The sequence below is a fragment of the Festucalex cinctus genome, chromosome 9 (genome assembly GCF_051991245.1).
Source record: "Festucalex cinctus isolate MCC-2025b chromosome 9, RoL_Fcin_1.0, whole genome shotgun sequence".
NCBI lineage: Eukaryota > Metazoa > Chordata > Actinopteri > Syngnathiformes > Syngnathidae > Festucalex > Festucalex cinctus.
Window position 1 is genome coordinate 8,677,750 of NC_135419.1, and position 24,114 is coordinate 8,701,863.

At 39.5% G+C, this 24,114-nt stretch overlaps 4 protein-coding genes across 6 annotated transcripts in view; all 4 read right to left on the reverse strand.

Annotated features, from left to right (window-relative positions):
- Positions 1-443: 443 nt before the first annotated feature.
- Positions 444-7,104, reverse strand: LOC144026209 (putative monooxygenase p33MONOX). The gene is made up of 7 exons (XM_077532799.1): positions 6,850-7,104; positions 6,157-6,332; positions 5,257-5,365; positions 4,503-4,630; positions 2,448-2,590; positions 2,142-2,314; positions 444-1,370 (listed from the first exon to the last, which is right to left on the reverse strand). Exons 1-7 carry the CDS (start codon positions 6,875-6,877, stop codon positions 1,165-1,167), a joined length of 963 nt encoding a protein of 320 aa, XP_077388925.1. The 5' UTR covers positions 6,878-7,104; the 3' UTR covers positions 444-1,164.
- A 1,710-nt stretch (positions 7,105-8,814) lies between these two features.
- On the reverse strand, positions 8,815-9,928 carry LOC144026290 (uncharacterized). The gene is made up of 4 exons (XM_077532878.1): positions 9,784-9,928; positions 9,535-9,652; positions 9,263-9,334; positions 8,815-9,139 (listed from the first exon to the last, which is right to left on the reverse strand). The coding sequence occupies exons 1-4, from the start codon at positions 9,842-9,844 to the stop codon at positions 9,055-9,057; spliced, it is 336 nt and encodes a 111-aa protein (XP_077389004.1). The 5' UTR covers positions 9,845-9,928; the 3' UTR covers positions 8,815-9,054.
- A 3,857-nt stretch (positions 9,929-13,785) lies between these two features.
- On the reverse strand, positions 13,786-17,256 carry LOC144025863 (uncharacterized). 2 transcript variants are annotated; one of them, XM_077532237.1, is made up of 3 exons: positions 17,088-17,256; positions 15,167-15,441; positions 13,786-15,085 (listed from the first exon to the last, which is right to left on the reverse strand). In XM_077532237.1, exons 2-3 carry the CDS (start codon positions 15,437-15,439, stop codon positions 14,735-14,737), a joined length of 624 nt encoding a protein of 207 aa, XP_077388363.1. In that variant the 5' UTR covers positions 15,440-15,441; positions 17,088-17,256; the 3' UTR covers positions 13,786-14,734. The 2 variants fall into 2 exon arrangements, with proteins under 2 accessions (XP_077388363.1, XP_077388362.1); XM_077532236.1 differs by having other exon boundaries at positions 13,786-15,441.
- A 3,876-nt stretch (positions 17,257-21,132) lies between these two features.
- Positions 21,133-24,114, reverse strand: part of LOC144025733 (A disintegrin and metalloproteinase with thrombospondin motifs 2-like) — a 110,149-nt gene continuing 107,167 nt past the window's right edge. For both annotated transcript variants that reach the window (XM_077532049.1, XM_077532048.1), the window contains one exon: positions 21,133-23,758. In XM_077532049.1, coding sequence (XP_077388175.1) covers positions 21,564-23,758 — 2,195 coding nt within the window. In that variant the 3' untranslated portion in view covers positions 21,133-21,563. The remainder of the gene's footprint in view (positions 23,759-24,114) is intronic.

Here is a 24,114-nt window from a genome sequence, read left to right on the forward strand (position 1 = left end):
TTGCGGCAACATTAAAAACTTGAATGTTTCTGAACTTCCAAAAAAAAAAAACTTAATACACATATTGTCACAATGTATGACTATGCTTGATTTATTCAGGTATAATTAATAATTGTACTTTTTTTGTGTGTTCAGAACGAATTTGTTTTGTTCAGTCCAGCTGTGTATCTCAGTGTGATTTATGTGAAACACAAAAACATGAGCCAATGCTGCCATCTTCTGGCCAAGACTGTAATTAAGCGCTGCATTCCAGTCAGCGGCCACAGTATATTTATCTTCCATTACAAGTTCAGAAGTTGACTGTAACCACACCCATTTTTTAGGCCCGCATTTCACACACACACAAAAGCAAAAAAGTCAAACTACAGTACCCTGGTATTTTGAAAACCATCTGTTCACTTTACACTGCTACATGAACTGAATGCCACAAGTACTAAATGACATGAAGTGTTTGTATAGATTTATTTACACGTGCAATTAGGATGTACAATCTCCTTTGTGCAATTACTTAAACTAACTCATCATTTCAAATAAAACTTTAAGGGCCGGTAGATTGTTTTGACAAAATATATACAAAATTGAATGTAAAACCACAATGTTTTAACGAGTTATATTGCGAGCCTATACAAAAGAAAATTCCATACACCACATATTTAGAGCATGAACTATGTGAATAGTGTTACCATGAAAAGTTGTACTCTTAAATAGAAATGTTTAGGTCAGCAGTTGCACTTGACATAAAAACAAAGCCAAATATTTAGAAAAAAAGAAAAACACTGCTGCAGGCATAGGCACAAAACAAAATTGAACAAAACTGAAATTAGTATGTGTGGCTGCACAATGAAAAAGAAAAGCTTGACAACTTCAATCTCATGCCATGACTGACAAAGAACCCTTGACAACGTGTTGATGCACACCAATGCATCATTCTACCAAAATAAGTTATTGTACATTTATGACAATAAGCTTGTATTGAATGCTATTTCACATATTTGATCCTGTCATTTGGAAGGAATGGAGTAGAATGCAAGACTGCAGTCCACTGGAAGTAGTAACAGCACAGTCATATCTATTATTTTTTTTGGGTGGGGAGGGGTCTGCCTAGGGGACGAAGGAAGGCAGGGAAGCACATGACTTGAGGGGATAGAGAAGTTGTGCGTCTGGTCAGAAGCTCGACGGCGTTAAGACATTCATGTCCCGGGGTTTGAGTTTGTGTGGCCGTGGGGGCGCCTGCTTGGGGTCCACGTCAGAAATTTCAATTTTAGGGGGGATGAAGCTGACAGCGTCCCCCACAGTGAGGCTGTCCTGGCCGCCGGTGCCTCCAACGGTGGAGGACTTATGCAGGCCAAAGTAGGACTGAAGTGAAAAGCCTGTGAAGAAGACGGACATAATAAGGGCTGTGATGTCACAAATGTCAACCTAATTTCAAGTGGACAAAATGAAACTATTCTTTTGTTGTGAAATTGCACCCTCTAGTGTCAAAGATCTTATGTTACAAACGTCACATTGGGCATTTTCAGCAATTCTATTTGTCATTTGAGGAGGAAGACATTCACTTTAATTATGTCACCGCAACTGACAGAGCAGACTCTCTTGTTGCCTCGTCCTGTTCTTTTATAATTAATTGACAGTAGAAAAATGTAGGTTGCAAAAAATGCAGCCATTACTCCTATAGACTCAAACTATTTATTTCATATAAAATTGGGCAATGACATCATCTACTGGTGGATGTGCATCACTAAAGTTGTTTCCAAGTTTAACAATTAAAGTGGCGCATTATCAGATTCTCCCTCATCTAGCCTCATACTACTAATCCTTGTCAAAGAAAGTGAAAATTGCTTTATCGAACCATTTAAAAGCCTTGGAAAAAAGGAGTGCATTATTAGAGTACTACCTTCTGTTTTCAGTAGTATATGTTCAGTCATGTAAATATTACTGTACGCAGTAATAATTGCACTAAAGCATGATTTGAAGAAATTCCTGAATCAAATCGAAATCGCAGTATCTATCAGAAAAATCACATCTTTTCCCCAAATAATTCAAGCCGACATGTGCATTGAGCCATTTCAAAATGCACAAATGTACAGCATCTTCAATGTCGAAGTGTTCGCGTCATGCACCCTCACACTCGAGTCCCTCACCTGTGTTGGGTTCAGTGCCTGGGTGAGTGGGGGACTTCTGTACCACTGAGCGAGTTCCAAAGAAACTCCACCTGTCTTCTCCTCCTTGGTTTCCACCCATGTCTGCTGTGTGGTCAGGACTGTTGGCTTCTAACGGCGTGAGAAAGAGAGCAGGACTCCGCTGGAACCAGCTCCTGCAATCCCGCCAAAGACGCAGTGTGAGCTGTGAATACGCGACTGTGACAGATCATTGAAGGAGCGCGCCAATTTTAGACACAAAACGCGCGGTCCGTCAATGGGACGCAATGTGAACAACGTGCAGCCTACTTGCGACTGAGAGCAGGTGATGCGAGGGGACTGACGCAGGGGGTGACAGAAGGGGTGACCGAGGGGGTGACGCAGGGGGTTCCACTTGGAGTGGATTGTGCTGATGTTGTAAGCCTGTCGTCCCCGATTGACATTCTCAGCTTCTGCAAGACAGAAAAAGCAAAAATCCCTTTAATCATCAAATACACTTAAGATTTAGTCAACTGAGAAATTATTTTTGATAAAAAAAAAAAAAAATCTATTAGGAATAAAGGATAGTAGATGTTACAAGCAATGACATCCAGAATTTGGGACAGACTTTCTGTAACGCAAAACATTGCTCCACGCCAAAACAAATACGCAATACAAAGGGGTCATCAAGTTATTTTCCTAAACTTCTGACAAGCTGATAACAACAGGGCGTTAAAACTCTCCGGACCAATCATCTGCTCTGTGGAGTGGGCGGAATGTTGACGACTCGAGCATGTACCAAGCATGTTCCCTTTGAAAATGAAAACTTATATAGAAAGCAGATCAAGTGTAAGTGACAACTGTATTAATTTAGAACTGGTTAGTTTACTATGGTGGATTAGAATTGCATTGACGCCTTTACTTCACACATACGTCGATGTAGCTGATTTTCCACAAATACGTGATCACACATTTTGAAAACTTATGTGATAACGGAATGGGAAGCAGCAACTTTAGTTTTATTTACATTTTACATGTTACGAACCGGTTGGCAGCCGTTAAATAAAAATATGCCGATTTTTCATTCCGGTAGCACAAGCGACCTATCACTAACAAGGATTGTCAATTCTAACACGACTACCTTTATTCTACATAAAGGGATTTTTTTAAATCTGCGATTATGTGATGAGAAAGTGATATCAACGTTATTTAGCTTAGCCGTTTTTTTCCGCATAGCAACATGCTACTGGTACAAAGCAAGCTAATCGTGCTACATATCAACTGTACATAGCAAAATGTTTCCAAACTGCATGACTTACTCGACAATATCCCCCAGGCTGACTCCTGAATTACAGAAAAAATGACACATCCTGACAAATTGTTGATTTAGACGCTGTGTAGTCTCCATGCTAACGTCAGTTAGCACCGAAGACTACGGTGCGGCCTGATTCCGGGGTCCACAAAATCCTCTCCTCGCTGGGATTAAGAGATCGGTTTGGGCCTACCTTTTTATAATGATGTTTCTTTGACGTTCCCTGACGTTGGCCTTCTTCATTTTGTCCATAATTCAAAGGAGCAACGACACAAACGCACGTAATGGGCCTCTTGGTGGTGCTGCGACGTGAGCTTATAAAGGGATTGTGTTATATTAGGGGTTGCCCATAGCGACGTGGCCAGTACAAGTGTTTCATAATGTGTTTACCAAGACTTTTTTTTTGCTTGCTGTTACTCGAGTCTCCACCCATTTACAGTAAAACAATGTACACTTAATTCTGATTGTATGTCAATAATAGAAATAATATATGGCGTTGTTGTTTGGCCATTTTTTAAACTACTAAACAATTGCAACAATAATTGGTTAATAAACAGTAATCGGGAACAATTATTCTATAATACATTTTTAATGCAAAATATTTATTTTATTTAATTTTTTAGAATTTGTCAAGAAATCTCGTTTCGAGAGAAACTTGCCACGTAAATTGTTGGAGCAGTGTGATGGCCAAATTCCTCTGAGACACAGCTTTAAAAAAAAAAAAAGTTTTATGTTTCAAATTTCAAATAAGCTTTATTGCAAGAGCTGTGTAAGATTTGCATAGAGGTACTTAAGAATTTAGTGTTGCCATTTTGCTCTGGTGTAAGCAGAATCTCACTTGGATCTGAGTGTAATTTTGCTCCTAATGTACATTTTATTATTAAATAATATATAAAATTATTCTAAAAACTTAGTGTATAGTACATGTCTATATCAAAACTAACATGCATTTAATGTAATCAATCTGTCAGTGTCCATCAAACTGAGGTTTATTTTATTTTATTATTTTTTTTTGTCTTTTTTTTTTTTTCAGGTTAGCTCATTTTAGTCGTCATTTTAGTAGTCATACTCACTAGTTGTGTGCCGTCAGCAAGACGGCGAAAGCGCGTCTCCTCAGCAGACAGACCCTTGCGGGGGGTATACCCAGTGTCGGTCAGCCCTGCCTGGTGCTCAAAACTTTGGAGGTTCTCTTGGGTCTGCTCTGTGAAAAGGCGGACATATGATAGCTAGCTTAGTCTCTGAAAGATTAAATGTACATGTTTTGTCCTAAAAAAAAAAGTGAAATAAACTGAACTGTATTTACGCAGTAATTCTTTACGTACCACTAGAGGGAGCCCGTGTAACAATGGTGGGACACTATTGAGATTTAGAGAATTGCTCCGTTGGATTATAATCGTGTTTATATTGTAGAATAAAAAAAAAAAAAAAAAAGTTCAACACCATTGAAAGTTACATTTAAGGTGGTTCGTCTATCATGACGGAGATCCGTTGGTGGGGACGTATAACTAAGTTTGTATTTACATGGGAACACTAGTGTAGTCTCTCTAAACTATGTTAACACAATAACAAAGCCATGGTCATAAATATTCTGTTTTTGCATGACAATCAAAAGGACGACATCAAGGTGATAACTGAGCATGACTTCGGATGCCGCATGACAGCGTATTATCAACACCGGACGCCGTTTGGAACCTCAAATGTCATAAACGGAGGACCCTTTGTATTTTGTAAATGTACACACTTTGAATAAGTACTTTATGTTTGTAAACAAACACATATTTACAATGAAGTTTGAAGTGTAGTTGCAAGAAAAGACATGCCACTTACTAGTGATAAGAGAGCTCATGAAAGAGCTGACTTTGTCTTTCACAACAGGGATTGGGGACTTGGCTGGCTCCAGTCCTTCGGTCATCATCTTTCCACTCCTCTCACTTTCCTAGTTGCAGTTACATAAGCAAATTAAATGTGCACCAGCATACACAAAACCTTTGATACAAGATCACCAGTGGTTTCAAAGTGCAGTGGTGCCTTGATTTACAAGTTTAATTTGTCCCATGACTGTGCTTGTAACTAAATCCTGTTAAAATGTACACAAATGCCAATCATCTATTTCAGACACCCAAAGAAACAACAAAAATGTTAGCAATGTGTTTTTAATAAGGAAAGTAGGACTTAAAACAAATAGTAATAATAACATAAATGGATGTTATGAATTAAACCGTTTGTGTATCATGATTAATTCCTTGCAGCGTCCTCTGGTGTGTGCGACTTGGCCACTGGGGGAGTTTAGAACAATCTTTGAGACACGAACAAGGAAGAGTTTCACAACTACTATAAGTGACTTATACAGTAATACGGTGTAATATCAGTCATTTATTTACTCAGGATAAATATATACGCCTACAGTATGTATTTTATAACACTGTTACATAAATGCCATTTGCTAGCCTGTTATTTCCCGTTATGTGTTAGCATTAACAGCTAATATGCTTTAAGACCAAGTTATGTAGTTGTTTTGAATACGCAACATGTAATTCTGTTTGTTTTATATTTAGGTTTAGAGTAAACTACAACTGGGAGTTGCATTAAGTCTTTTGAAGAATGTGCAAGTCAAAAGCAAAGATCAACTGTACCTGGAAAAACTCACTGGTATCTCAAGGCACCACTATAAAACATGCATAGCAAACACTGCTTAAATTGGGAAGAGCAAACAGAATTGTAAAGCACCTCTACGGTCTTCCGAAACCTGTGACTTGGGATGATGGGGTCTGCCCAGATGTTAACTGCAAAGTCCTCAGGTGGGGAGCCTATCGGGACATCCATTTGCTCGTCAGTCAGTCGGGTCAGTCCAATCGGAAATGACAGTGCGCCGAAGAGTCCGGATGATGATCCAGATTCTAGAGCTGATTCATGGATGTGAACAAAATAGTGAAATCCACACATAAAATATTTCTAGCCATGGTCATTGGTCAAACCATTTCATAAGGCACAGCATGGAAAACTAATATGTTTGCCAATATCAAAAGTAAATACAAATTGTCCAGTATTTTGCATCAAATCTTTATCAATGTCATAGATGTACGAAATGCCTCAATTTCTATGATGAGCATTGGGGCCTTTCAATTTGGCTATGGGTGGCAGCACGCTGGACTTTTCCAGCAAATCACAGGGCGCATACTCACAAACCTCTATTCATACTCATACTTTCAATTAATGTTTTTACAATGTTTGAGGAAGTCAGAGTACCCAAAGAAAGCCCATGCAAGTACGTGGAAAACATGCAAAATCCACACAGAACTGTGAGACATTTGTGTTTACCACTTGTCCAATATGCTGCCACTACTCATTCCAGTAAATACCAATTGTCCAATATTTTTGATGTAATTCATGATCAATCAGTGCATTCATTCCTCATGCTACCTGGCACGTCTCCCTGTCTTGAGGCCATTCCGCCACTGGGTCAGAGGGGCTCGCCACCGGTCTCTCTGCTGAGTCCGTTTCGCGTCAGGTCCAGATTTGCTCGTTTAAACCTCGGCGAGATGTCAATTCTGCTCAAGGTGAAGGCACATGTACAAGTTCAGTTGATTACTAAAACAGCTTTCATTGGCTTTTTAGGTCATTTAAGAAACACAACAAACAGACTTGCTTGTCTGACGGCGCACTCTGTGTGGTGTCAAATTTCTGGCTCGCCTCAAATAGAGCCGGGGGGGAAGAGAGAGAGAGAGAGAGAGAGAGAGAGAGAGAGAGAGAGAGAGAGAGAGAGAGAGAGAGAGAGAGAGAGAGAGAGAGAGAGAGAGAGTCGAGTGACAATTTACGTCATTCACATATTTGATATTCTAGAGTCCACCTCATGATTAAGCCTGTTACCAGATGGCACAAATTGAACTCACAGTGAACTTCAAGTTCTGTATTTATTTTTTATTTTTTTAAATATGCATTTTCTTTGTGTGTTAATGTAATTTCATTCAATAAAAATATGCAATTATGGATATCCACCTTCTCAATTTCTAAATCTATAGTTATGTAAGAAGTAGTTTATTAGTAGGTTATTTTGTTCAATATAATGTGCAAGATAATGTAATGTAGTATTTCCCAAGGATATACAATTCATACACAGTATACAGTACAGTACATGGTTTTCATCAATGCCTTTTTTTTAGGTGAGCTGAGGTGCTAAAATATATTCCAGTGTTTATCTAGACTGGTTAGCTGACACGTGACTTGTCAGCTGACAGTAAGTTAAAAACAAACAAACAAACAAAAACATCGCTCAAGCCATATTATTAAATGCGATAAAGAGCAGGCAAATCAGGCAAATATTAACTTGTAATACTTTACGTGAGCCTAGCAAAGCGTATAGCGTGCACAATTATAATGCATTCACAATTCACTCATCCGAACCTACCAGTAGCCCCACAGGTCTTGAAATATGACATGGCTCATGTCACGTTCGACCGAGCGAGAGAACAAACAGTACAGTAGTTAGTTTGCTCGTCCATGACTTTTGGCCATGCCCGGCGAGGTCACAGAGTTTGCCGTGACGCATTGTCAGTGAAGGCAACACTCGGAACTCGAAACTTTTAGCCTAGCCTAGCTTCGTAGCAAATGGATGAGCTGTCAGGGACGATGTAAACAAGCCCAATTCTTCATGACGTCACATGATTAGCGCTTTAAGGTTTTTTTTTGTTTTTTGTTTTTTTGCATTGTCAGCCTTGAAGCACCAGGTGGTACTGTTGCAAGAGACAAAAGGTCTTCTCTCAGGCAAAAATATAAAGTGCAATACAAATAAAATGTATGTAGGCTATGTATGTATGTATGTATGTATGTATGTATGTATGTATGATTATTATTATTATTATTATTATTAAGAAGAATAAAAAAATAGTTCTTTGACTGTATTTGATTAGCTGGCAACCAGTTCAGGGTGTATACCCTGCCTACTGCCACCTGGGATAGGCTCCAGCACCCCCCGCGACCCCTGTGGGGAGCAAGCGGTTCAGAAAATGGATGGATGGGATGACTGTATTTGGACTCATTCCAGTCCCTATCCACTAATTAGTACCCTATATTGTGAGTTCCTGCTTTTGTAATGTTCTGAAATACTGTAGATGTTATCCCCATGCCCTTGACAGCCATGTTGGAGGTGTTCTGTTTTGGTGATAGACAAACGTAGAAAAAAAAGAGTTTCTGTGTGGTGGCAGAAACAATACAGGGGGGCTCTTGGGAGACAATTATCTCATTGTTTACCAGAGCCAATTTTGAATCAGGGTGAGAATACTGACCATTTGCCAAAGAAAAGTCAGAAATTCTCTACTTTGTAGTGGTTAGGGAGTAAGGAATGAGTGAATGATTCTAAACACAGCTTTTTTTCCCCTTTTTTTTTTTATTAAAAAAAAGTCATTCCATTATCTAATTCATAGAACAAAAATAATATTAATGTATTATAAAATACAGTACATATATGTACACAACTATTATGTTTCTATAAGTAGCAACGGAAATGTGACAGAAAAAAAATAGCATTGAAACAATTCACATTTGCGGTACATTTGTTTAACGTCAGCAGTCATCTGTTTTTTTTTTGTTTTTGTTTTTTTTGTTTTGTTTTTTTTAAGTTGAAGCTTTTCAGATGTTTTTCATGTAGCTGCTGCTTGGACTGGAACTGGTACTGGCCACAGTGGCATCTGAGCTGGAAGTGGTCTTACTCCCCCTGAACATACGACGTAAAGGACACAAATAGACACAATTCAACAACGGCGTCACTTTTTAGATCTAATTTTGGCATCCCTCTGATTTTTCATGTTTTGCTGAGATGATTACCTAAAATACTCACGAGAGGTTTGCGAGGACACGGGCCACTGCTTTCGGCTTCAAGCAGAAATGTGAGCCATTTTTTGTGCGGACGCTGTGAAAATATGTAATACAAGTGAGAAACATTTTAAATAATACATATTTTTGACTTTACATCTGTTATCAATACTATAGCCAGACTCCATCCAGGATCCTTTTCTCATTTTTTTATGTATACAGCATTTTATAGCTAAAACAAAGTCCTTCCTTGTTGCGCATAGTAATACCCCATTCCAAACTTTGATAAACTCTTACATTATCTCCACTTTGTTGCAGAAGGCGCTTTTTGGGTGTATCGTGACGTCTTTTATTCCAAACTTTGAGACAAATGACTTCTCGTCATCTTTACACAGACAACTCTGTGATTTATTAACTAGAGGGGGAAGACAAAAGCAAAATTAGTGATTTATCAAAGCTTAGTATTTTTGTAAACTGTTTCACAATAGTTCTGATCACACCACCAGCTGCAATCTGAAATAACGAACAACAAAAATAAAAACTTACGTTGAGCTGCACACACGTAAATGGCGGCAGCCAGCAGAAAAATAACTTTGATCGAGCACATGGCTGGTCCTCTGTTGGGTCAAGGATAAGCTGAGGTGAAGATGAGGAGCTGAAAAGACTGCCTGAATGAAAATGCCACTGGGTGCCTCCTTTTATACTTGCACACACCACACAGCCTTCCTGTATTTCAAGGGGGATTTTGTGCATGGAAAGTGAAACTTCCAAACCACAAGGAAACAAAACACCAATTACGCCCACTTCTATCTATCTATCTATCTATCTATCTATCTTCGGTTCCATACAGTCACTTCTTTTCAATCAAAGCCGAGGTCCAGCGCTTTTTTGAAATCTCCATCCATCCATTTTCCTAACCTCTTATTCTAGTCCTATGCTAATATAGTTTGAGGTGCAGCTACTGATTCTGGAAAAACTGGGCATATTAAGTCACATGACAACACATAAATGCTAAAAAAAAACACAAAAAAACCCCCAAAAAACTATTGTGCCACTGGTTCCCAAGCAGGGCACAGCCATAAGTGGAAATGCTTCATTTCAAATAAAGGAATGGCATAACAACAGTTTCACTTGTACGTCCCTTTTCTGGATAAAGGGGAAATCTCATTCAGGACTTTTGTTTTGTCTCCATCTAAGTCTCATTTTCTTTCCCTGCCTACTCAAGAAGTAGCAGAAAAGAAAGTGTTGGATGATGAAACAAAAACCTGTTGTATGTGCACTTTGAAGCATACGAATGATTAATATTATCATTCCATCTGGCGAAAATGAACGTAGAGGGGTGACATGTATTGCTTTGATTTCCATTTGATGGGTGACTATGGAGTGGGCAGACCATTCAAAGTGTTTTCCATTGCGGTAACACAGTATTAAAATTGCACATCAAAATGTCTTTTTAAAAATATTTGGTACAAATAAAAAAATTTTTTTCCATTAAACACAATCCATTTTATTTTTAAACAAAATAGAATATTTTTACTATGTTAAATTTAAATAAATACATAAATAAACATTAACGTGCATCTTCTGTTTTAATTCTTCTTTGTAATTCAGTGTTCCATTGCTGGTGAGCTATTTTAAGAACTGACCCATCATGGGTCAACCATGGGCTACTCATGTTGTCCTTGGGGGCTAACTAGTACCAGCTGGCACCATGTTATTTATTTTATTTTTTTAATTAGAATGCACATTAATTGACATAGCCAAAAATGATCCAAGTGGCTAATTCTAAACCTTGTTCTAGCTAGTAGAAAAGTGCAAATTCCACCTTTAATATTTATTTTTAATCCCGACACCCATTTTCTCAACAGTTTATCCTGGTTATGGTCATGGGTGAGATGGAGCCTATCCCACCCTGGACTGGTTGGCAGTCAGTTGTTACGTACAGCTAGCATACATCACTATTAGTAACAATATTAGTTTTAAATTAGGAATAGATTTTTGCATTGTGAAAATCACAATGTGCTTGCAGTTATGAAACAATTTTTCTCTACGGCTTCATAATTGTGGGGAAGAGCCTTTCAAATTAAACTTTTAATTTTAGAATCGTGCCCATATGCAAAAAGCAACTTGTCACCTTGGATGAACTGCCTTTCTGACATCCAGACTGCACTCATTCTGGCTGAATATTTCATGTATTTGAATATTACATGGCTTGTTCCTCTATTATGAGAGGGGGGAAGTAGAGACGGCAGCTCCACTGTGGCGCGGAAACCAACAAGGCTTGACTTTGTGGTTCTCACTTACTAGGAGTTGCTTGACGTTCACGTTTATTGGAAAGCATGCCACGTGGGAGGTGAGGGGAATGTTTAAAACGACCTTTGTATTTCCTCTTTCTCACACAGAGGGGGCGTTTGGAATCTCTGAGAAGCATAAAACCAACAATTGTGACCCCCAGCGAGGAACGAAACCACAGGAACTAATAGCGTCAGCAGTATCTTCCTGTACAGACAAGACTTTTGCGGTTGCACTTCTCACTTGACTTGAAAAGTGATCTATTAATTCGCAAAAATATTTTCACGTTGGTAGCTACTGATGATTTGCTTGAATGTGCGGGAACAGCTTGTCTGGCAATCTTCTTATTTAACCAAGCAAATAATCAGAATACTTACTGTGAAAACATGTAAACTAAGTTTAGAGTCTGGTGTGGTCTTTTTTGGTGACCCTATATATTCTATCTATAGACCAATCTCATTTTATTTATTTATGTATGTATGTATGTATGTATGTATTTATTATTATTATTATTATTATTATTATTATTATTATTATTTATTTTTATTTTTTTGGAGACTGAAAACATTTTTGATTTGACATCAGAAAACGAATACCAGACAAGAGAGCAACATTTGAGCTTTGATTTACAGGTAGATATTTTTGGACCTTATACAGATCTTAGAAAGTAGAGCGAACATTTTATTTTTAGATGAGCAAAATTGCTGGAACAGATTAAAATAGTCTACAGTGAAAAAAAAAAGAAGCTTTCATTTGCTTGCAATATTTGCATCTAGCCTGTGACTCGTAAACATCACCATTCCCCCCTTTTTGGCTTCACTAATTTTTGCCAGCTTGTGGGCTTGCTCGTTTATTACCGCATCAAATGATGAGCGAGTTACAGTAAGTGTACTGGCACAAGCGGATGCACCTGATTCTAAAAATAAAACTTCTTTCAGACTCTGATGGTCAATAAAGCATTTTTTTTTTTTTTTTTTTACCAGTCTTCCCATGCGACTCAGTGCCAAATGTCACATGGTGCGCTCTATAGGTCTAGTGTGATTGACTTGGCCAAAAAGACAGAGCAAACGCCATTTGGATACAGATAAAACAGGAGATGAAATATGAAACAATCGGCGGCAGACGTATGACATAAATGACGAATTATGACTCAGCTGTCATCAATGTCCGACATGTTATAGGATACAGTGCTCTAACACAAAATGAAAAATGTAAAGAAAGACGTATATTCCAACATTGCATTTTTCCTTGCATGGAATTAATGGAAATTTTCTATTCCTCTAATTTCTAGTTCCTGATTGTTAAACCAGCCACAAGAAGGTGGACAATGCTGTTATCAATGTTTTATTGGCCTGGGCGCCTAAAGAATTTACCCAAAGTAACATACAGACTGAACAAAAGGAGTCCAAAGACCGACCCTTGAGGGACCCCACATGTCATAGCAATTTGATCTGATTCAAAACTTCCAAAGGTCACAAAGTAACTTCTTTCCTCCTAGTAGAACCATTTTAGGACTTTTCTGTCTAAGTTTCAAGAGATTGTGTTTTATTTTTCATTACAACAATCTCTGAATATATTAAGGAGCATTTTGGAAAAAAAGAAAAAACTAATCATGTAATGGGTTGAATTGAATGAATGAAAGAAAATTCATTCCTATCAGTCATTCTAAAAGACAAAGAGGTACATTCTCAGGTTGATTGAAGAGTGTAAATGAAATTGCCGATAGGTGTAAATGTGAATGTTTTTGCCATATTCCGCGATTGCCACAAGTAAACTGAGGCTGAACCGTACTTCCACACCCTGATGACAGCCTGCCCCCTGGTGTTTAATAGTAATATCACATCCCAGAATACATTTGGTTGAAATGTTTCTGTCTCAACCTTCTCGGATAAAAAAAAAAAAAAAAAAAATCCAGTCGAGTACTTAGAGGATCGTTTTGAATTGATCTACAAACAAATGTTTTCTTTTTTCAGCGCATGTTTGCATTTTCACTTACAACACAGTCTGAATGCATCAAAAACAACATGCATAATGCATGCGTAGGTTCAGTGTTGACAGTTTGCCACCACCACTCCACCGCTTATTTCTTCACACGTGTTTACCAGAGCTGGAACCCACACTAGTTGCCATAGAAACGCCAGCTCTTGGCACCGATACAGCCTGTCACAAGAGTTCATTTTCCATAGGCTTACAAAAAAAGAAAAGAAAAAGAAAATCCAAATCAGAGCACACAGACAACACATCACCCACTTTGAATGAGAGTATAAAACAATATTTTATTTGTGAATTATCACGTCACAAGACAGTGGGAAGTATAAAACGATTTTGCAGATTTTGTAATTTTTAATTTTTTGACAGAACAACAATTGTATATTAAATGATGGCATGGGTTAAAGATGAATAATCACGACAAAGTAGTTCAACATTTAGGCCTACCTGAAATACGTGTACACGTCTCCTAATGCCAATATTACATCGTGTTTCTACCAAGCAGCACAGTTCAGAAAATTTAATCCGCCCATTTTCTGCAGTGTGGGTAGGCTGCTTGTCCTGACTTGGCAAGAGGCGGCCTACACCCTGGACTGGTTGGCAGCCAATCACAGGGCACCTATCTGGAGTCTTCAGTTAACCTGAGTGTTTTTAGTGGACACCATGCAAACCTGGCAAACACGCTGTGCAAATGTCACTGCATTAAGCATTTACAGCACATATTGTTTCAATATGCAGACACGTAACAGTTCCAAAGATTATTCTGTTTGGGTTTAAAAATTATGTTTTGGATAAAATTGGGAAGAAGAGGTAGGTACCGGTAGGCTAAACAGTGCAGGAAAGCCAGTAAAGCTATGTAAACTTTACAGTTTAGTCATAGCTCAATTTAGCTAAACTGAAGCTAACTTACAGTTGATTGTCAAACATTAATGATAGTTCAAAACAAAAGTAATTGAGAAGACAATAAAATAGATGGTATGGAGTCCAGTTTTGGAACCATTAAAAAATGTGATTATGTTAGTAGCTATTGCTAGCTAATGCAAGTAGCGGATGCTAAGTGTAAAGTGGCTAATGCTAAATGCTAACTTGATTTTCGCCACACTAAATTAGGACTTGTTTTACCTTTTTATTTTGTACCATTCTGAGCTGAACTGTGCACTGCTTGGTGGGAACATCTTAAAAGTGTGTTTCTACTGAATTTTTCTGATTGACGGTTCTATATCTCAGTGATGGCGGGGAGCATGCAGGCTCGCATTCGTCCCTCCCTCCAAGCTGACCTGCAGTCAGAGATCCACTGTGAGACCATCGAGTGCCTCTTGTTTGGGTTCACCCCCTCCCCGTCTACCTTGCTGTCTGCCACACTTCCCTTCTCGGCCGTCAGCGTGGGTCGGTCGTGTTTTACGGAGACGCTCGAAACGGTCGTGCCAGTGTTGCCGTGTATCTCTGGGCAGCTGCTCTTGCGTTGCCGTGGGAGACCAGGACTTGCAGTGTGGGGCATGCTGTGAGCTCTTGAGCGAATTGGCCTCTCCCATTCGCTTCCATCGTGTGGGTATGCCCTGGATCTTGACTGACAAGTCAAAAGGTTGTTGTGATGCCCGTAAAGATACTCCAGGGGGTCCGAGCTGCCCGATACTTCATTGCGCTCTACCTGCTGAACACCTTTTTGTCTCTGCTGGAACGTCGAGGACCGCATCCTCTTGTGCACCCCGTCCAACTGTTGTGCACCGGGTGAAACCTCACCGGTGGGGAATGTGGGGTGCGCCAGGTGGCAGATGGAGAGGAGGTAGTCATCGGAGGAGATCTGGTCAGCGACACATTGCGTGTTTGCCTCGTTCAAATCTCTCAGTGTCTCCTCGGTGCCCTCGCTGATTGTGGGCAGTTGCAATCCTCCTTTGGAGAGCAGTTTGGATCGTGGCCGCATAGCTGAGGGAGAGCGTAGTGAGGGGGAAGGTGAAATGTTTATTGCCAAAACTAATACACATGCAGCCAGTGTAGTGAACATAAACATCAACTGGGATCTGTTTGTTGTGAATTCACTTTCACTGAAGCTCACTAATGTTGTGGTGTGACCTTTGGACCATCTTGATAATAATCTTCCCTCATGTGTATAATGTGCATATAAGGCAACACAAATATTACAGTGTCGTTTTACCACTACAACCACAATAATAAACAAACAGGGCTTCAGGGAATTCTACAATTTCAAGTAATTAATCTTTATTTACTACAAACAACATATTTTTCTTCATCAATCTATGTCAGTAACATGGAGGCATGCAATCATCTTTTTTTTTTTTTCTGATTGTAGTACACTATGTGACATTATTATTTGGTTGTGTGCCGTGCAGGGTTATTATATCCATCCATCCATTTTCTTGACCGCTTATTCCTCACAAGGGTCGCAGGGGGGTGCTGGTGCCTATCTCAGCTGGCTCTGGGCAGTAGGCGGGGGACACCCTGGACTGGTTGCCAGCCAATCGCAGAGGGTTATTATAGTTTGGAATTTTTCATTTTAGTTATATTTTATGTATTTTTTTTTAAGTTAGTTTTAATTAGTTTGCAGGATGGTTCTGTTAGTTTTTATTAGTTTTAGTTATTTAAAAAATGCTTTGTTTTAGTTTAGTTTTAGTTAGTTTCAGTATTAGCTTTAGTTTTTTATTTATTTATGTATTTAAATGTGTATTACTTGTGCGCAATATTAAAAAATCACTATGGGAGCAACGTCATCTGAAGGTGCTTTTCTATTGGCTACTGCTAGATGACATCACTTATGTGTGACATACGTTCAATACTTGAATATCAGATTTAAAATCATTAATTACCAAAACGAAGGACATTCTTGCTATAATTATAGTTAGTTTTAGTTATTTTTGTAAACGTAAAATGTAGTTTCAATTAGTTTTCTTTTCTTTTTTTTTTAAAAAAAAAAGCATTTTCGTTTTTATTTGATTTCATAAACACATTTTTTTTTTTAATTTTAGTTTTTTTTCTCATTAGTTTTAGTTAACTAAAATAAACTTGGTGCCGTGAGCTTTCTCTGTAATTAATTATGTAATTTTCAAAGGTTAGAAAATCTCAGCTAACGTTGTTCTCATGCAGTGATTATGTAGCAGACATGTTCCACCACCGACACAATTTTGACATAACTCTTCATTGGCTGGTGTTTTTAAAACAAGCACATCTATTAAATTTCAGTCAAATGTCTGGTTTGATTCTTGTAATACTGTATATCATATCAGATGCCATGTAAACAAATGAAAGTATGTTAATACATCCGAATGATTTGAGTCGATGCATTCCCATCTTAACCCAGTGTAACCCACATTATATTTTCGTCTGCACCTCAATCCAAAAATAGAGCAAGCTAAACCAAGATGCCAGCCTCTCCCAATCTCCTCCAAGGTGTAGCACAGTGCTAAATTTAGAACACACCTACAGTTAAACGTGACTTAAAGTGGTACCAGTGCAGCTCTCTTTCCAAGCATACAATAGACTATGTATCTTCTCTTCATGCATTACAAGTAATAATGATTATGTAATTGAATTTTTGCAGTTGTTTTGACACTCACCTGCTCGCAGGCGCTCTTGGCTGATCTTTCCTTTTGTAAAGTGGCAAGCTCAAATGTCAATGTGGCGCCTTCCCTCTATAGCCGAGTGTTTGTTTATCAGGTGAGATGCTGGCTGATGGCGCTTCTCCTTGCGCGTGCTCTGTGGCTGCTGCTGTCTCTGACCAGAGGCAGAGGCAGAATGCAGATTTATCTTCTGCACGCCCCCCCTCCCCCTTGCTTTCCCTCCCCAGACACGCTCTCCCTCTCCTCTCCCTTGCTTACTTTTGGTTTGCCCTCCTTCCCTGCCTCTAAGAATAGACCCACCATTCATTTCCTCAGCCCATCATTGGGCGACTGTCTTGATGGAGGGGGGGAAAAATACAAGGCAGACACAAAGGCATCAATACAAAATGTTGAAATAGAGCATGTGCAGGGGCTGCAACCACAAACCAATGCCTTGCTGTTCTCAACATGCCCTTAAGTTAAAAAAAATAATCTGATCTGATAACTGTACAAAAGCAGCTGGGGGAAAACTTCAATAGAATGTTTTTTTTTTTTTTTTTTTTTACTCGTGTTTACATTTAGTAAATTTAAAGGGGAGGGCAAGTCAAAAATGTTCTTAACAATAATATGTTATATCCAACCCCTACAGAAGCATATTGCAATCACTTGGGGAGAAAAAAATAAATAAATATCTTTTTCTGACAAATTTTGTAAATTAGTATTTTTTTGTTTCTGTTTTTCTGAATATTTATTTTTTTCTGTTTTACACATTTTTTTTCCCATAAAAAAATATTCAGAAAAACAGGGAAGAAATATTCTGAAAAACAGGAGAAAATATTACTTAGAAAAACACGGGGGGAAACATAAAATAAATAAATAAATAAATAAATTAAAAAAAACAACAACAACAACAACAAAACAAAAACAGAAAAATAAATTATTCCAGAAAAACAGAAAATACAGAAAAAAAATTCCCAAAAAACATAGCACCAACTTCTGTTTTTCAGAGTAATTTATTATTCTTATTTGTATCCATCCATCCATTTTCTTGACCGCTTATTCCTCACAAGGGTCGCGGGGGGTGCTGTCGCCTATCTCAGCTGGCTCTGGGCAGTAGGCAGGGGACACCCTGGACTGGTAGCCAGCCAATCGCAGGGCACACAGAGACGAACAACCATCCACACTCACAAGCACACCTAGGGACAATTCAGAGCGCCCAATTAACCTGCCATGCATGTCTTTGGAATGTGGGAGGAGACCGGAGTACCCGGAGAAGACCCACGCGGGCACGGGGAGAACATGCAAACTCCACCCAGGAAGGCCGGAGCCTGGACTCGAACCAGAGTCCTCAGAACTGGGAGGCGGACGTGCTAACCACTCGACCACCTTCTTATTTTTATTATTATTATTATTATGTTTTTTTTTGTTTGTTTTTTTTACCTCTGAACTCCAAGTGACTTGTTGCAGACCACTGACCTGTATATATGACTGGAAAGTCGATAGCCCATACACGCCAGTGCAAGCCGTTGAAGTCATAGGGCGGCCAACTTGTTACTCCCACCTCAGACTGGGCCGGAGGCGGGGTGGGGGGTTTGTGCAGGGGTGGTCACTATTTTTTTTAACAAGGAAAAAATAAATAAAACCTGAATCAGTGAGAAAAAAATGATCAGAACCAGACTTAATAGTGTACTAAAATAGTGATGACAGGCTGCATTCATCTATTACTGGACAGTCAGGCCTGAAACGCCTGTGGTGCAAAAAATCATTTTCAATTCTATTCATCGTGTTTGTGATTCGCGTGGCATCCCGTGACTTCTCATTCAAAGTGTTTGTGCATCTCTCGGGGGCTTGTTTGACCTCCCATGAGTCAGAGTCGGGCACGTTTGTGACTATTTATGTTTTTCTGGGGACACAAGAGACAACACATGCAGGCGCATGACTTAAGGCATGCACGAGTCTCATATCAGCCAGGATTTTTTGTTTTGAAAGATTTTTTATTTTTATTTTTTAACTTGGAAAGCACCTCCGGGCGGGAATTTGTAACTCAATTCAATTCATTCAATTTGGCATTGCCCAACAAAAATACATTTTAAAACCCCCAAATCAAGTCATATTTATTTATATAGCCCTTTATTACAAAAGAGTCTCTTCATACACTCACACGTCAGAAATGTTTTGTAAGAAATTGTGATTGTTTTTTTTTTTGGTCCTGGTGTTAAGCATCAGGGCTGCCACCTACAATAGGCTCCAGCACACCTGCGACCCGAGTGAGGATAAACACTATGAGAATGCATGGATGGATACACTGTATATGGACCATGAAACTATTTTCTGGCGCTAATCAGATGGTTGTCCCCAACTAACTCAAAATGGATTAAGCAAGTGATATTTTATATAACTATGACCATTACAATTATGCAAACGACTGACTCGTTCTGCTGATGTTCCATATTTGGACTGTCTGCGTGACATAACTGTATCCAACATTTTTAGAGGTGGAAAAAATCAAGAATGAACGAGACTATTACACAACAAGAATCACTCAATGGGGATACATTGCAAAAAATACCACAAGCATTTAAACTTTAATAAATATTAAACATTACCTTCTTTTTGATATGTACAGATATCGTACAGAAAAATCTGTTGGTGCTTCCAGTTGGAAATATATGAATAACTTAACTTTGAAAGCAAAAATCCAAAACAGCCCTCAAAGGTTCTGTTGACAAAGCTGACAAAGAGTTTTAAAAAACAAAAACAAAAAATGATAATGTTATATTATCTCTATTTTTCTGTACATCAAATCATGAATCAGGAACAACATTTTTAGCACCACTAACCACAAAATATCACAACTGACTGACCAAAATGTAAATTATACAATTCTTTTTGTTAAAAACATGCCACAAACTAATTTTACTCGTCATGACTGAAAGGGGACGCGGCCTTGTTTAATATTTGTATACAAATAACTGAGACTGGAAGTCAAATCGTGTTCGGATAAGTGTATATGACACATTGTCAAACATAGAGACTTTATGTGTATAAAAGTATTTCAAATATACGTTATCCATAACGTCCCCTTTGAACGTTTTCCAGCAATAGCTTAATCTTATGTAAGCAGGAAGCACCACGTGTCATATGATATCCCATACCAGTTGTTCATATCTTAACTTCCTGAGAAATGAGAAACCTTTTGTGCATGCAACTTTGGAAAAGGTAACATGAACTCAGGTGGTTTTCAAATGAGTGAACTGGAACGTGAGCTTTTGTTTTTGCAATATTTTCAAAATACCTGTATGTATACACTACTCACAAAAAGGTGGGAAGCTATTTGGATTTCTGGTGCAATTTTAGGATTGACCTAATTGAACTTTTAACGAATTAGATTGATTACACGCATTACTATCCCTTAAAGGGAAATTCATCTTACAGTCTGCTTCAATACTTTTTCTGCAACTTGCTGTTCTCTTACACAGATCTGATTGGCTAACATTTCAAGATTGGCCGCGTCTATGCCTTTCTGGGACTCTTTAAGTCTCTGTATCCCAAAATTTTCTTTACATTACATTGTATATTACCCCACTAGTTTAAACATGACATTCAGAATAATATCATGTTTGCGGAATATGAATTAAGCAGCAAAATCCACCTGCTTTTATCCATCTCAGGGGGCAGCCATTTTGCGACTGAAAATGACATCACAGTTGCTCAAGGCTTAGGCGACGATGAATCACAGCTTGAAAACAGGTGAGCTTTGATTGGACGCTACCTGAGCAACTATGATGTCATTGTAGGTTGACAGTGGCAGGGGTAGCCACGTTCGGTCCTCGAGAGCCCCAATCCAGCCTGTTTTCCATGTTTCTCTCCACTAACACACCTGATTCATGATCAGGATCGTTATCAGGCTTCTGCAAAGCTTGCTGATTAGCTGATCATTAGATGCAGCTGCGCTGAAGGTGGAAGACATGGAAAACAGGCTGGATAGGGGCTCTCGAGGACCGAACTTGGCCACCCCTGCTGAAGAGGTTCAATCAGAAATTTCACCCGAAAAGAATATCCCTAAGTTTTGTTTGTTTTTAAGAGTAGTGTATATGTACAGTAGTTTCACTGTAGTTGTACATGTTCTGTTGTTAGTGTTACCTTGAGGTATGGTTTGTATCATATTAAATATTCTGTACATTTTAAATTCCAGGTGGTACTGAGTTGTCAGTATCAATAGTACCGATATGACATCATTTCTCATTAACAGTTACTGAACATGATTGTGGATGGTTTGGACGAGTAACAAGTTTGCTTTTATAAAGTGCTAGTTAATCTAGATGTGTATTTCTGCTACAGTTTCTGAATTGGGCTTTTGTCCCCCCCCCAATTGCAAAGAAGCTGTTTTTTTCAATAGCAATCTAGCAGTTTTTTGGTTTGAAGCACCGATAAAGGCTATTACGGCAGCTCAGTCTGTAAAGGCGTTCGTCTCTATAAGAGAACGGACGTGGTCTATCGCTCTGCATGGCCTCTCTTCATCCTGAGGAGAAGGTTTCGCTTCTCCTCCAGAAGCTCCTGAATGCGTTTGTTCCTGGTCTTTTCCCGGAAGTTGACACGACGCTTCGGGATCAGGTTGTTCTGCGAGACGTCGTTGTCCGCACCGGTATTTCTGTTGTATACGATGTCGACGAAATTGTCCTCATTGTTCTCTTTTAGTCCTTGTTGGGGCGGGAAAGTCACGCTGGAAAGGGGTGTGGCGGGGTCTGGTGTTGCCGTGGCGGCGGGGATATTCGCAGGGATGTATTCGGAAAGGTCGACCCAGGGCGAGGAAGTCGTCACAGTCAAGCCGTCATCCAGCACCGTGGTGTCGCCGTAGGACACCGTGACGCCATCGTCGCTCATAACGGCTCCGCTGCTGGCAACGACATCCCCGCTGCTGCTTATTGTGGCGTCTGTGTACGGCATGTTCCCGCTGGGATTCGTACTAGCTTCAAAATTGCTCAGCGTTGCGTTTCCCAGGTGAGAATTGTCGTCTGGAAGCAGCAGAGCGTCATCTGTTGTTGAGTTTTTTGTGATGTTGACTCTGGAGTCAGCTCGAGGCAGGTTTGCAGCTGTGCTATAGACACTGTTGGTAGAGGGAGGGGTGGAAGAAAAATACTCTCTGGTTGACTCTGTGCTTGTGAATGGAGCGGTCCACGTTGTGGGATATGAAGCTGTTGTTGTCGGTATTGTTTGCTCTGTGATGCTATTTTGTTGAACCTTCGTCTTTTTCTGGTTAGTTATTATTGTTTGTTTTTGTTTAATAGGTTTTGAATCTGAATTAGATGAATTTTTTGAGGGAAGGAGCTTATTTTTGGGAGTGAGCTTGTCTTTTTTCTCTGGAGGACTCTTAACTGGGTGAGACTTTTTTGGGGTAGTTTTTACAATCTTTTTTGGTGGGGTGTGAGCCGGCATAGTTTTTTCTGGTGTTGCGATAGCTGGTTTAATAATTTTGGGAGTTGGGTTGGTAGGTTTGATCTTTTTGGGAGTCATTTTAGTGGGTTTAATCTTTTTAGGAGTTGGGTTGGGAGGTTTGATCTTTTTGGGAGTCATTTTAGTGGGTTTAATCTTTTTGGGAGTTGTTTTGGCAGGGATCGTCTTTTTGGGAGTCACTTTGCCTGGGATAGACTTTTTTGGGTTTGTTTTGATCGGCGTAGTCTTTTTGGGAGTTGTTTTGATCGGGGTTAGCTTTTTGGCAGCTGGCATAATTTTTTTGGGAGCTGTCTTAGCAGTGGTATTCTTTTTGGAAACAGGTTTGACTGGTGTCTTCTTTTTAGAAGTTGTGTTTCCTTTAGTAGTCTGTTTGGGAATTGTGTTTAAAGTGTTATTTTTGGGGGGAGTCGTTTTGACAGTGGTTGTCTTTTTGGGAGCAATGTTAGCTTCTTTAGTCTTTTTATTGGGTGGTGTAATCTTTTTCGGTGTAGTGTTTGTCTTCGGTTTTGGATTGACCTTTGGTGTAGCCACTTTTTTGGCAGTACTCTTTTCTACAGTCTTCTTTTTTGGCAAATTGTCTTTTGGGGCCTTTTTCTTTGGCTCAATGTCCTTTTTAGGCTTGGATACCAGTGGTGTTTTACTACTATTTGCTGTTAGATGGATGGTTGGAGTTAATTTTGTGGGAGAGTCAGTGGCGGTCGTAAGACTTGGATTATTCGTAGTGCTCTGTGGTTTTGGATTTAGGCTCTTGTCTATTTCTGGGGCAGGCACAGGAAGGGGTTCCGCTGTCGGCCCGGGGACGTCTGTAACAGCTGATGCGGTTGACTCGGATAAAGTGGAAGGAATTGCAGAAGATGTGGAAGCTGTTTTCGGGTAGGTGGTGATCAGTTCTGTTGTACCGAGTGAGCTCAAGGTGGACTGATGGGTCGGAGTCATGAATGTTATCGGATGAGTCACGTTCCAGGAGTTGGTGGCGGCATCTGGAGTGACAGTCGCTACAGCTTCGGTGGAGTGGGTGGTGGAGGTGAACAAAGACGTGAGGCTAGCGGGTGGATGAGTTGTGAAGGGGGACCGGGTGGAGGCCATGGGTGTTGATGTGGAGTTGGTTTCAAACTCTGCGACTGTAAAATTGCTGCAAGTCTTGCAGCATAGACGCTGATAGTCTGGTAGAGAGCAGTAGCGGTTCAACACCTCCATACGGCAGAAAACAGAGCGGTCTCCTTGACAACGGCGACCTGTGAAAAAAAAAAAAAAAAAAGATTGGTATATTTGATCGCAAGTGTGTAGTTTGTATGAATTGTGGAGCATTGAAAAAAAAGTTACATGAAGCATTAAATGCATATTTCTCTACCAGACATGCGCGATTGTGTGTAGAAAGGCGAGTGTGGTTCCACACGGTGCACAGAACAGGCGTAAAGCCGGGCCATTAGCAGAGGATGCAGGGAGGAAGAAGAGTGAAGAAGAATACCCAAAAATGAAGAACGCTGATTAGATTAGTCCACAGAAGCTGAAATGGAAAAGTTGCCAGTCTATTGGTTTCAATATAAACCTTGAAATTGTCCTTGAAATACATTTGATGCCTAATTTGGAA

Excerpts from the sequence above, each read along its gene's own strand:
- LOC144026209 (XM_077532799.1), bottom strand. The coding sequence starts at position 6,877 with ATGGCCTCAAGACAGGGAGACGTGCCAG. Across the intron at positions 6,333-6,849 it reads AAGACAGGGAGACGTGCCAG|CTCTAGAATCTGGATCATCA; the intron begins GTAGCATGAGGA and ends TCCATGAATCAG. Across the intron at positions 5,366-6,156 it reads GGTTTCGGAAGACCGTAGAG|GAAAGTGAGAGGAGTGGAAA; the intron begins GTGCTTTACAAT and ends AACTGCAACTAG.
- LOC144025863 (XM_077532236.1), bottom strand. The coding sequence starts at position 15,439 with ATGCGGCCACGATCCAAACTGCTCTCCAAAGGAGGATTGCAACTGCCC.
- LOC144026290 (XM_077532878.1), bottom strand. The coding sequence starts at position 9,844 with ATGTGCTCGATCAAAGTTATTTTTCTGCTGGCTGCCGCCATTTACGTG. Across the intron at positions 9,653-9,783 it reads TTACGTGTGTGCAGCTCAAC|TTAATAAATCACAGAGTTGT; the intron begins GTAAGTTTTTAT and ends TTCCCCCTCTAG. Across the intron at positions 9,140-9,262 it reads CGTGTCCTCGCAAACCTCTC|GGGGAGTAAGACCACTTCCA; the intron begins GTGAGTATTTTA and ends TCGTATGTTCAG.